This window comes from Seriola aureovittata, chromosome 18 (genome assembly GCF_021018895.1).
Source record: "Seriola aureovittata isolate HTS-2021-v1 ecotype China chromosome 18, ASM2101889v1, whole genome shotgun sequence".
NCBI lineage: Eukaryota > Metazoa > Chordata > Actinopteri > Carangiformes > Carangidae > Seriola > Seriola aureovittata.
The window spans coordinates 18,813,047-18,826,649 of record NC_079381.1 but is presented as its reverse complement, the minus strand read 5'-3'; the positions used below and the strand labels follow the sequence as shown (position 1 = coordinate 18,826,649).

Below are 13,603 nucleotides of genomic sequence, written 5' to 3'. Positions count from 1 at the left end.
TACTGCAATCACTCTCAAATATTCAATTCAGCTAAGAACTGAAATGTAAAAGTTTGAGATTGAATGTACGATTGTGTGCATGTTGTATCACTCCTTTAGAGGCTTGGAGTGCCTTTTGAGCATTTTGGAGTGTACGGTATAGGCTTTTTCACTATTTCTATCTGGCTCAGAGCTTCTTCAATATTTCATCTCTGTTAGTTTATTGGTTTGGAAAAAAAGAAAACCCAGGACGGATGTTTTTGCAGTTGTGTCTTATCTGTAAATGCTTTGTAAGGTAGGGAATTTGAAAACTTCAGCGTACAATCTAACTTTTGTTCCAAACATATTTGTTTCCTATAGTGTTTAGATTCACGGACAATGAGTTTACTCAAAAGAATATATATATATATATATATATATATATGTATGTATTCTTTTTTTTTAGTGTTCAGTTCTCTGGACAAAGGTGCTAACATTACCCTCATTAAAACTGGAATGAGGAGACAGTTTATTGTGTTGCTGAAACAAGAGCACAAGCTGTCTACTAGAAGCATTATCACATGTAGCGTCAGACATGTCCTTCAGGATATTAGCGCCATTAGCCGGGGCCATGTGCAGGTTATGTGAGGAAAGGTTAGACAGCTGTGTGAGGGCTGCTGCAGGAGCATTCACTGATTTTGTATTTCCTCCCTGCTACATGAGCAGACGCACAAATGGGACTCTCAGCAATATCACTGCTGCTGGATGTTTTATATGCCATTAGAGATTTTCTTTTTTCCGACTAAAAGCTTAAGCAGTCAAAAGAAACACGTTTCTGTGAAAACTAAGGCTTTTACCATACAGCGTATGTGCTAGAAGAGTCAGATTACTGACCCAGAATAGTCAAGTTTTGGTTTACAGTTTACATTTTCTGTATTTTATTTACTTTTTGCCATGCAAGCAGCAAGGAGTCGATCCACCACTTTGGTCATGACTGATCTACCTCTGCAAATACTGCATGCTTCCCCTTCAAATGTTGCACAGACATCCATGGTGTTAAGGCTATCATTTTTTAGGACCCAAAAGCTGACACTGACAGGGAGGTTTAGGTGTAAAAGGTGGATTTAATGGATACTAATGGTAGATGAGGGGCGAGGGAGGCTGGTGATGGCGGGGTACCAGCGGGCTGATGAGTGGAAGGATGGCAGGTGGCTTGCTGAGTGAGAGATGGGATGGCTGAGTAATGAGTTTGAGGCGGTGTGAACGGAAATGACTGGAATCCTATAGGCAGAGAAAATCTGGTTGCCGAGTGTCACGTGGAAAATCACAAGAATTACTCGATGATAGCTGAGAGTGTAGCTACTACTGAGCAGGCGGAACAATCCGACAACGCGAGGAAGGTGAGCCGTGGTTCTTGAACTCTGAGATGATGAGGCGATTGCAGAGAGATGTTGTAGTTGAAGCAGGTGCCAGATGAGCTAAGCTGCGCCCATGACACACAGACTCACACACACACACACACACATGCACACATGCACACAGACAGACAGACAGGGGAGGAGGAGACACAGGGGAAAACAGGGAGAACACAGGGAAATACAAAGAAGAAAACTGGAGTCACTGCCGGAGCTGAGACACGTGGTCCCCAGAGGATGAATCCTACTGAGTGGTGGTCCCCTGACTTTTCAGCTAGTGCCACCTTAATGGTGACAAACTTTTTGACAGACATTGATGTTCCCTTTGAGATAAATGACAATAACTCCACTGACTTTTCCCCTAGTACTATCATGCATGTACTTCATTTCATTTGTCCAATAATTTTATGATTTAGGACCAAATACCTGCAAAACTCTCAGTCTCAGCTGTGCTCTGTGTAGACTTTGAAAACATCAGCGTGCACGGTTAGCATGGTCATTGTGAGCATGTCAGTTGTGATCTTTCCTTTTATCCTGACACGCTGCTAACAATGTGATAATAAATACTTCCCCGCACGGGGTCTTTGTCATGCCCATGCACAGGAAACCTCAGCAGAAATCTACCTGTTAACCCGGTCTCTCTTAATCCTTTAACCCAATAAGGAAAACCAGGTTTCTTGTTTATATGATGCTTCAAAAATCAGGTTACTGCTGAAAGCCAGAAATAATCTTTTTTACTTAAGTACATGTAAATGCGGGAATTTCGTTTGTGTGTGTGTGTGTGTGTGTGTGTGTGTGTGTGTGTGTGTGTGTGTGTGAGAGAGAGAAAGAGGGTTTGTGGATGATTGTGTTTCTCCTTCTGTTCTCGCTCGCTGCTGCTGCTGTGTTCAGAGCACATCTGTCTTTCTGATAGGATTATAAAACATTCACCAACAGATGTTGGCAGTCCTCTTTGAAGATAGAAATTCTGCCGACTGCTGTGGTTTTTACGAGTGCTTTCATCAGACATTGTTGAATTTGCCACCACATCATCAATATTCTTAACAATGTAATCAAATTGTTAGCAATCCCTCTGCCAGTTTGTTTTGATCTATCTTAAATCTATGAAAGAAGGTGTGTGGCAGCCTTTGGAGCTGATTCCATTAGTCTCAAACCATGCTTCATTTATTCATTTCTTTTTTCTTTTATTCATTTTTATACTCAACTTGTTTATATTGTTTTCAGTGCCTCAGTTTCTGCGTATTTCTCTATTTAACCTTTTTTTTCTGTGTAATTCAGTCCGTCTCTTATGGCTGATGTATTAATCACTCTCTGAAGATGTTACCAATTATCTTCAGTTTGTCAGTATAGAGCAGCAGTACTAAGTGACATCTGCTGCCAAAGCACCAAACATATAAACATAGTGTGCTCACAGTGTGTACATGCCAGGAGCTAACAAGCTATTGGCACATTTCCTATTTTCCACCCAGTCATATGCCAGACTGTAAATCTGCCCCAATCAGCTTTGGAGTGCTTGTGTGGATTCTTCCCCTTGCTCTGGTCTGTCAGTCAGGGTGTCCGTCTGTGCACGCTGTGGGCTCCCACTAGTTGACAGAAAGCCTGCTGAAGAGCTTAAGGCAACTTGTTAAGTAGCCTTCATCTACTGCAGAGATTACAGGGAGCTTAACGTGATCATGCCAATGCAATACCCCTTTAGCAAGTGTTGGGTGAGATGGTCATTAAGGATAGGAGATTTTGTTGTTAATACTATTTGGGCACTTTACTCGACTTAAGCGTTTGTTGGTTAAAATGGTTTACCTATAACTCACACATACTGTAGTATGTAGTTCTAGTCAGTCTTAGTACTTACTGTACAGAGTCACTTTATTTACACAAAATGCTCTTCCAAAACAGGCTGTTTTTTTACGATTTCTTTTTCTGGAAAATGTTTTTTTTTTTCTTTGACAAGTTGCGACGGGGTTGCAGTCCTGGAACACGGGTCTCACTTTTCTGAAGAACTGTCACAGAGTTCCCTCGACTGGGGAGGAAGAGTACGAGAGACTTAACCGTCAATACTTAGTTTATAGGGCCTTGCTGACACAGGCACTGTGACAAAACATGTTACAGCAACCCCCCCCCACCCCTCAAAGGTACTTTCCTTCATCTCTATGGCCTGTCTTCCTTTGTGCTGTATTGTGTTACCGTGCATCAAGAAAGAGCTGTAAGGAGACAGTGCTGTTTTACTGTTTTACAACTTTTGCTGTGCAACTTTCAGATACAAAGGTGGCGACAGGGAAAACTGAGTATGTGTCATTAAAAATATTATGGATGGAGATGATTTAGTGCATCTAGGAAACAAAAACAAGTGTAATGTTTGTGCATAAGCTTCAATGTTTAGGAAGAGAAAATGAAGCTAATGAACTAAAAAAACAGAATAAACAGAAGGCGAGAATATAAGATATATATTTATATTCATTTGTGTCTCGGCAGCTGCCTCATCTGCACACATTTCTTCAGTAAATGACAACACTCAACATGTTGCGAACAACTGCAATTAAACAAATTCCCTATATTGACAATTTCCTTTATGATGCGTATTCTTACAGTAAATATACGCTGCTGCAGACATGGAGATAATTCTGAAAAAGAAAAAAAAAAGTTTCTCTCGGAGAGAGATGGGTTGTTTAGGCTCTGTGGAGCATGTAGAACAGCTTGTATAAAGAATTAATTACCTAAGAGCTGCGAGGAAAAGGGATAAAGTCAAAACACTGCAATATGGAGGAAGAGTGATGGAGGGTGCGAGAGCCACGCGATGAGAGGAAGTTGAAAGAAAAATTGTCCTAGAATCTTTTTTTGTTATTGTTATTTTTTATTGTACAGATGGGGAACATACGAAAAAATCATTTGCAATACAGCACTATAGCAATAAATAAAACCTTTGTGAAGCTTCTAATGTTGCATTTTTGTTCAGAGGCATTGATTCAATTTTATGATGATTAACAATTAATAATATTTTATATACTAAATAATACATTCTAGTGTGTTCAATTACATTGTAGGGTGTCTCTGTTATTTTTTGCCCACTGGAACAATGATTACATAATGAAGTAGGCCACGCATTTTTTAAAACGACATTTGCAACATTGAGAAACCCAATGCACGTCACTGCACTGGGCTCCATTAGCTGTTATTACTGTGTTTGCTACTGGGATGTTTGTACCATTATGAACAGAGCCTGTGGTCACTATTGATTTTGTAGCCCAGTGTTCTGGATTGTTCTGTACTTTCTGTTATGAGGCCTTGCTCAGTGAAATGGCTGCTGTGTCACAACTGCAGTTCTGTGTGTGTGTGTGTGTGTGTGTGTGTGTGTGTGTGTGTGTGTGTGTGTGTGTGTGTGTGTGTGTGTGTGTGTGTGTGTGGTGTGTGTGTGTGTGTGTGTGTGTGGTGTGTGTGTGTGTGTGTGTGTGTACGGCTCAAACATCACCTGCCCCACACCAGAATAGAACAAGTCTGTCAGCTTCTGACCTTGACAGAAACAACTTTAATGTCAGGCTCTGCCCTCTAGCTAGACATTGTGTGTAAGGATTTGTTAGTTGGGATGTTAAGCTGTGTCCCAATGGAAACTGTGTTTGTGTCTGTCTGTCTGTCTGTCTATACTTGGGGGGTGGGGGGGTGGCGGGGTGACATAGTAAGTCTCAACAAATCAGGGGCATTTACTCCACAGTATAAACTTGTACAACTCGAAAAGTGCGCACATGCACATTTATAGACAGATACACGCTGAACTGGACTTTTATTTCTTTACTGTGCTGCAGTTTGAGTAACTGTGATGGAAGATTCAGGCCGACCGGTCTGTGTATCTGTTTCTTGGCTGCATATTTTTGAACTTTAACATTAACATTTACACCCACACACTTAAACAACTCCAAGTACAGTACAGACAAACAATTACACTCTCTATCAATCTCTCTCTTTCGCTCAGTCTCACGCACACACACGCACACAAACAGAAGCAATTGTGCATGCAAAAAAAATGTAAATTATTGAATTAATGAACACACCAAAACCACTGTGACCATGCACACACACATTTTCGACCATGCAAACATATGCGCACATGCAGCACATAGACATCTACATTGACTCACACATACACGAACACAACAATTCTGAATATTGTTTGCACCAGTAGCATCGTCACCCACTCCCAAAATCCCATGCCTCCCTCCACTGCTCAGTTTTGATCGCTACCTTTCCCTCTTGAAACATGAAAGAAGATGATGATGTCTCTCTGAAAATACATGTCTCCAGGCCACACACATACACACACACACACACACACACACACACACACACATAAACACACACACAGATTCTGACCTTCAGTGTCAACTCGCAATTAAACCTCAGAGGGGCTCTCCAGTCTTACAAGGATGCTAGACATGGGAGGAGGCATGGCTGGCAAGACACGAGTGTTAACCCTAATCTGAACTGAACTGCTTGCTGGTTAACCTGCTGCTGTAGAGCACCGCTTCATGTCACCGCCGGCCAGCCAGTTTCTCCCTGCTGCAGTGATCCAGTTAGCTACTGCCGGTATCTCGGCTTTTCTGTCACAACACACGATCCGAATTCCAACGCTATAGTGAGAGAGGTTAGCTAAGATGCAAAAGCCAGCTTCAGTGTTGTCTGTTGACCTTGGACACCTGAGCTAACATAATACAGGCTAAAACTTTATCTGCCTCAGAAAAAATAGCAGCAGAACAATGATTGTATGAGAGTTTACTGCTATTCAATCTGTATTCTTTCCATCTCCAGACAATCAGAGATCTTTGTCATGTGTCAGGTGGCTCTACAGTCAGACTGGCTTTGACTTTTTCCGAGCTGTGATAATGTGGGTGATAAATCGTTCTGAAAGGCCACAGATGATTTGAATGAAAATTAGAAGCTGGAGTTATCTTTTCATAAAGTCTGACAGTAGTCTGACACATCATCTTTGATTTTCTTTGTTGTATGTTAGGAAAGATGGGTTTGTTTTTCAGAAGTTTTCTCATGATTTATTGGGCTGAGAAGGCACTTCATGCAATTTTCTTGCCTCCTGCTGCTAATACACTGAGTGCCAGGGGAGAGAGAAAAAAAACAATTAAGGATGGATGAAATGGAAAACCTCTACCTCATTTTTAACATAGAATTATCAATTTGCAGTCAGACTGGGAGGTTTTTTGTTTGTTTTTTTCAAGGAGAATTTTCAACCTAGTTGGTTCTTAAATTCAAGACAGTCATAATTTATTGCAATGCATTTACCAGAGAGTTTTTTTTTGCTCAAATCATGGCATGAATCCCATCCATCAGCTCAGGAAACCAGTAGAAAACACCAGGCTCCCTCACAGGCCCCGCTGACATATCAGTAACATGATGACGGTGCAGTGTTTGCGCTGTCACAGCCTTTTTTTCCCCAAGGTCTTTTGAGTAGTATAATCAGGACATTGTAGCATTCATTGCAGTAATAGTCTAATTAACCGGTTGATGGATCTGGTGGGTTAATATCATTTAATATCACCATGAAAAGATTTCATTGAAGTAAACATGTTTTATGAATCCACATGTTTTTACAGCAAGTCATTTTACAGAGTAAAAGGTTTATGATAAAATCATCACTAGTGAATACATTGAAAACACAGTTAGATGAGATTTCTTTATGAAAGAGAAATTATTAGTCAGTGTTTTTAAATGTTGTCAGAACTGACCTGAGATACATCATACTATAGATTAATGTGTGCTATTGTGGGTCATGACTTCAGTGTTTTTTGTATACTTATATATTATTATTTGTATTTTCTAAAGGAGGGGTCACTCATTGATCCACCAACTGTCTCTTAACTCTCCCTGTTGCTAACCAGCTATCCATTTCGAAACTCCATTTTTTTCCATAGGTTATATGTAATCTTTTAGCGTGCAATCCGACTGAGATAGCAAACAAGTAGATGGTGCGTTTCGGCGACAATAAAATCACAGTTATCACAGTGATAGACCTCAATACGAGAAAAGATCGTTTCATTTCAAAACATTTAAAAACATAATTTGAATTTCTATTTATTCATTTTTTATGATTAAATCTTTTCACAAAATGGTACTGTTTTGCAAATGGTTTGTCGGCCCATTTAAGATACCTGCACAGTCTAGCAGAGGCCCCAGCCCACCGGTTGGGAACCACTGTTCTAAGGTATATATATTCAAGTGACTGAAATGTGTCTGAAAAAAGCTGAGAGTTGATTTCATTTAAACTGTCTTCGGCCGTCATACTCTGTCAGGATATAATTGATGCCATTGTGTTGAGTGGAGTTAGTAGAAGAAAATGTTAACACAACGTACCTGTCATTAGCTCCACTGTGATGCAAAACTTACAGCATAAGAACACAACATTAGTTCTGTTTTATGAACTGAATTACAGTGTAGTTTCTCTCTTTTTCACTCTGTTTCACTCCATCCCTGTGCATCAATGATTGACAGCATTATTTATAAACCCTGCACCATACATTAATCTTGAAATCTGTAGCAATAGTATAAACAGTACATATCTACTTACAAACATGACTGTGCTGCAGTCCCAAACCACATAGTGGTTTCTCATAAGACAGAATATAGAACTGTTTATGTAAAATCATTGTAAATAAGTAACACAGGATTACAGTAAATTATTACTCATGTTAATAGTCAATAATAGTCAATCACACCATCATAGTTTATCCTCAGATTTTGATTTAATAGAAGGAGTCAAATTCTGTAGAACCATCAATGTAGATTTCAACGTCAACTTCAGGAAGTTATTAAGTATAATCGCTGGCAGCATTACAAATAACTGGGACATTAGTCTGATGGACTAATGCACTGCGACAGGAGCAAAGCCTGTGAAAGCCTTATGCAACAGATGATACAAATCCCTTTGTTTCTTTTTGTATAATTGACAGCTTCATGCAGCTCTCTGCATACTATGACCTCCACACAAGTCTCAACGAAAAAAAAATGTCACAGGGTTATGTGAACGGGAGTTTCAGATGCAGAAACAACTGTTTAGGTTGCACTAAAAAAAGTCAGTTTTTGGTGATATTCTATAGCTTTCCTATTGTCAACAAACCCCAAGAAAAGAAAAAAACAATGAATTGATGCTACTAACAGTTTTTTTTCTCTGCAGCCACAGCCTGATATAGTTTGTTCCTCTGTGCCACATTAAAATAGCACTGACACGTTCCTTTATTACAATGAATACTCACCACAGCCCCAAATGCATGTTAATCTGAAGCTGAAAATAGTCCCCCACAAATGCACAATTTACCAATGTTTGCTAAAAACTAGGAAATCACTTAACCTGTTTCAAAAAGTGAATAATTGTTATATTATTGTAGATCAGTTTCAGTGTATTTGTTGGACAATAAGTATCAAGAAACTGCAGAGCAGAAATGCCAAACGAGGTTTGAGCTTATTTAGAAACAGTGTCACAGTTGTATATTTTTTCCATTAGAGAGGTTGATTTATACTAGGGCTGCGCGATGTGACTTCAAATCAATATCATGATTATTTCAAACTTTTACCTCGATTTTAATTAATGAACAATTACTTTTGCACTTCTCGGTTTCTCTCTGTCTTTTGATCCATGCACTCTTCATATTCGCCAATGTGATTGTGTTCCAAGTGATGAAACACATTGGTGGTGTTACCTTTGGTAGCTATCCATGTTGCATTCACCACTGTCTGGTAGTGGTGACTGATACGACGCAATCAGGAGGCCAGGCGAGTGTCTGCATTTCCGTTTCTGCCCATCCACACTACAACGCAACCCTGGAGTCTTGGTTTTAGCGGCTAAAAAACTAAGGATGACTAAACACGGGGTTGTATTTTTAAAACTAAGTCGGTGAGAGGTTTGGTTTAGGTTCTTTGCACAGCCCTGTTTTTTTACACTATAAAATTTCCCACTCATTATGTCACAATTTGAGGTAAAAAGAACAACAAATCTACAGAATCTATATCAAGATTGTTTGTTTAGGTAAAAAAAAAATGCTCTGATCATGTAATAAATGAAGAAAGGATGTTGAAAGGATTCAGAGAGCTGTGAATGAGGGGATGAGGAATCTGGCTTATTTGAGGATAATGAGGAAAATCCCTAAAATCATTAGATGGTGTTGATAAGCGATGATGACACAGTAATGGTGATTAAGATGATCATGACGAAGACAGTTCTGGGGATCAGAATGATGAGATTTCTGTTCTTTTTCTGCGCTGATGTTAAAAACAAATATGGCTGTTGGTGCCATCTGGTACCTTATGGTATGTGAGGGGGATTAGTCACGCTAAACATAAACTGTCTCTGGGAATTCCCTTTGTCATTTCAACATTAACACAGCCTTCCAACAGCGAGTCCTAGACTATTTTCCATCTGCATGTATTTCCTCTTCAGGAGCACATTTACAATTTCCTTTCATCCTCAGCCTGACACTTGGCATGTCAGCACTTTTAATTGATAGAGGATTTCATTGGGTGATACAGATCCACTGCCCTCACACATGCGCACGCACACACACACACACACACACACACACACACACCACACACACACACACACACACACACACACACACACACACACACACAGGCACGCACGGCTGAGCTAAATTGTTGAATATCTGCTACTTGCTAATATTTTCTTTGTTTCTCACGGTGAAAGAGTCGCTATAATTCTTCCACACACCGTTGCTTTATGGAATTTCACGGACAGAAGAAGAGAAATTTCATCTGTCGCTCTCTACGTGTATTTAGGATTATTGTTTTATGAATATTATCTCTTTTTCTGGAATTTCAATTAAGTATGCAGATTCCATGGCGATTGGATTCAAAGTCAGTCAAGATTTAATGGTTTCCTTTTATTAGCTTCCGACAAATTGCCTTTTTAGTGGAAAGAGCATCTGCATTATTCATTTGTGAAAGAGCAAGCGTTTATGAGTTCATCTAGTTTAGATGAGCTAAGCGACCAACAGCGGGACTTCGGATGACTCATCACGGGAGGATGAAATACTGTGTGTGTGTGTGTGTGTGTGTGTGTGTGTGTGTGTGTGTGTGTGTGTGTGTGTGTGTGTGTGTGTGTGTGTGTGTGATGAATCTCATCTGACCCCCTGACCTCTTGCTTTCTTGTCATGGATGTGTAGGTGATCCAGCGCAGGGAGGACGGCTCTGTCAACTTCTTCAGAGGATGGGAGTCCTATCGGGAGGGATTTGGCAAGATCACGGGTGAACACTGGCTTGGTAAGTGGCTCAGTTGTGTGTGTGTGACAGAGAGAGTGTGTCTGTGCGTTCTTGGCAACACATGACTCATGTACGGCGGCCTGCACTACAGTGCCAAGCCAAACCCTGGAAAGTATATTTTCACGCAGTGTTGGTCAGCTAGAGTTATCGCCCCATCAACAACACAATGACAGCCAGTGTGACATGAAATCACAAGTGCAGCACTCAATGCAGAGAGAAAACACAACCTCACCCACCACAGAGAGTGAAATAGCTGATCACAGCCAGCGATGGCTCAAGATAAAGAGACGTCCAAACAGAGGCCGACAGACAGAGGTTAGACGCTGTTGGCCTTTTATATCATCAAGCATTCAGTAATAAATGTAGTAGGCTACTGTGACAATGAGAATCGCTTCAGTGACTGCGGATATTGCAGCAAATTTAAAAAAAAAAATATATACTTTACAGGAGCTGTCCGTTCAGCACCACAACATCACGACTCAAGCCAAGAGACCAGCAATTCAATTACAATATTTTTATATTTCACACGACAAACACATCAACAGTGTAAATTCCTTGTTTTTTTAACCTCACAGCTTTCTCACGGTTGCCTTCTGCTTAAAAATTTTATTTTATTTTTTCTACGTGCTTGTCCAAATCCTTGTATTTCTCGCTGGCAGCATGACACATTAGTCCACGGCTCCCCTCAAATTTGACAGGGAAAAGAATGCCAACAAAAGAATGAATTCAACTGTGAAATTATCAACTTTTTCAAAGCCAAATCCCCCGTCTTCACACCACTTCTCATTAAATGTACCAAAATATTTCTTCTCAGGGGCGGCGGTGGGGATGGGGGATACTCTTCAGCACCATCATGGTCGTTTTTGTGGCTTTTCTTTAGCTGCCTGCTCTTGTGAATGTTGCTCTTGTGGCAGCGATGGCACTCACAAGATATCAAGGACACGTTGATTGAATTAGACTTTCATATGGCATATGACACACAGCTCGGTGTGCTTTGATAAGAAAGTTCAGTCAGCAGTCATAGGGAAAACACTAGGGTAATCAGCTGTTTCATATTGTATGCATTGCTGATCACAAATTCTGGTCTGTTTACACAAAAACACCAGTCCTAGAAATAAAATAAAAAAAGCTGAGCATTTGCAGAAATGTTATTCCCTGAGTAAGTTTGGGCAGCCAAGTGTTAATGAGCTATCACCATGGTAAATATGCGTGTATCTTAAAAACCTCTAATCACGGTTCAGACCGGGAAGTGGAGCTTGAAGAAGTCTATTTCTGTAAACGGTCAAGGTCATGAACGTGCCATACCACAGCTGAGATGCTTTCCTATCAACAGCACTCTGGATTAAAGCACTCTTGCGCGCGCACACACACACACACACACACACACACACACACACACACACACACACACACTGTAGGAGCAATACTGTGCATCTATGAGCAGCTCAGCCCCCTGCACGTGCACCTAATATTGTGCAATAATGACTTCACTTGGTAAAGGATTTGTTTAATTTTGTGTGTCATCCCTGTTTATCACTTTTATTGCAGTCAAACCATGAAATTGTTTCATTCAGGCAATCTTATAAATAAATGTCTAATGAAGGAAACTGGAAACTTAATTGTAAGTACATGATTTTTAGATAGCAATGCCCTCGCAAACACGCTCAGAACAAACAGATCCTACAAGTAACATCTAAGTGAAGTCATTAATAAAACAGAACATTGTATCACAACTAAACTGCATCAGAATTTAAAAAGGCCAATAGAAATTCATGATTTGTTCCTGTTGCTAGACACCTCTCAGACACGAGCTTCAGTAGTTAATTATTCACAGTATGCAAATAGGTTGGACTGCAAGTCCGGAGCAGCAGGTCTGAAACATCTGGGGCTGTAATGGTATATCTAATATTAGCTGGGACTGCATGGTTTTGGGTGCTTCATCACCTCCACCACCCTGTGTCCTTGCTCGACACAGGGACGTGTGTATGTACTGTATAGAGTTTTAGAGTTTAGGTGAATTAATGTAGATCTAGGCCTCTTCGCTGACCTGAGGCCATTACTGAGTGCAGCCCATAATAAAAAAACGTGGTTAGAGTGCCAGCCAGCTCTCCCTATGGTATGCTGTAGGGACATGGTGGGAATATGGAAAGCCCTGGATTTAGCTGAATGAATTTGAATGAGCCAGCAGGCTACTTTGAACCTTTCGGAGTACCCTTGCTCATTCAGGGTGTGCTGTTGTCTCGTTACCCCCATCATCGATTACCCTCAGGGCAAAAATGAAAAATGGATTCCTGCTTGCCTGCAGCCTGGAAAGAAATTCGTTGCAGCTACCTCCCCCAGACCAACACTGCTCGCTAATGCCATCCACCACCTCCGAGGGTCTGTGCATCTCTCATTATCTTAATGAGCCACTTAAGGATTTTTGTTATATGTATTGCAAATCTGATGATAGCGACAATAATAGAATTAACAAATTTTTATGAAAGTTGCTGCTGTCACTCAATATAACAAACCTATAAAGATGTGCAGGATGACACATTAAATAATATGAGATAATTCAGAGCATGCTTGGTACAACATGCATGAGACTAGTGATCTAAACTCAATTTAGCACCAGAGAAGGAGCCAATTCGGGGGAAAATCAATAAAGACATCTTTTCATTCTGACAGTTTGGCAGCTTACGTGTTAATTAGATGAAGTACTCATAGATTTTAATTGGGGTGTCAGTTCTATTGAGAGTAATTGCAACAGTCTCTCTCACTTGGAAAAGGATTCATTCTACTTCTATTTATGATAAAAACCACTAAAAACCACTCTGATTTAAGGCCATCTGAAGTTGCTGTATAATGATGAAGGTATGGTTTTATAGTCAGGTCTGCAACTTCACTTTCTGTTTATATGCGGCAGGTTGCTCGCTGTGATGAAAAGCATGACTCTTTGATTTGGCACCTGTTTTTTT

General features: G+C 40.3%; 1 protein-coding gene across 3 annotated transcripts in view; it reads left to right on the top strand.

Moving 5' to 3' along the window:
* The window catches only part of fibcd1b (fibrinogen C domain containing 1b), a 98,662-nt gene that overhangs the window by 53,460 nt on the left and 31,599 nt on the right, over window positions 1–13,603 (top strand). For all 3 annotated transcript variants that reach the window (XM_056403593.1, XM_056403594.1, XM_056403595.1), the window contains one exon: window positions 10,547–10,643. In XM_056403593.1, the coding sequence (XP_056259568.1) occupies window positions 10,547–10,643 (97 nt within the window). The remainder of the gene's footprint in view (window positions 1–10,546; window positions 10,644–13,603) is intronic.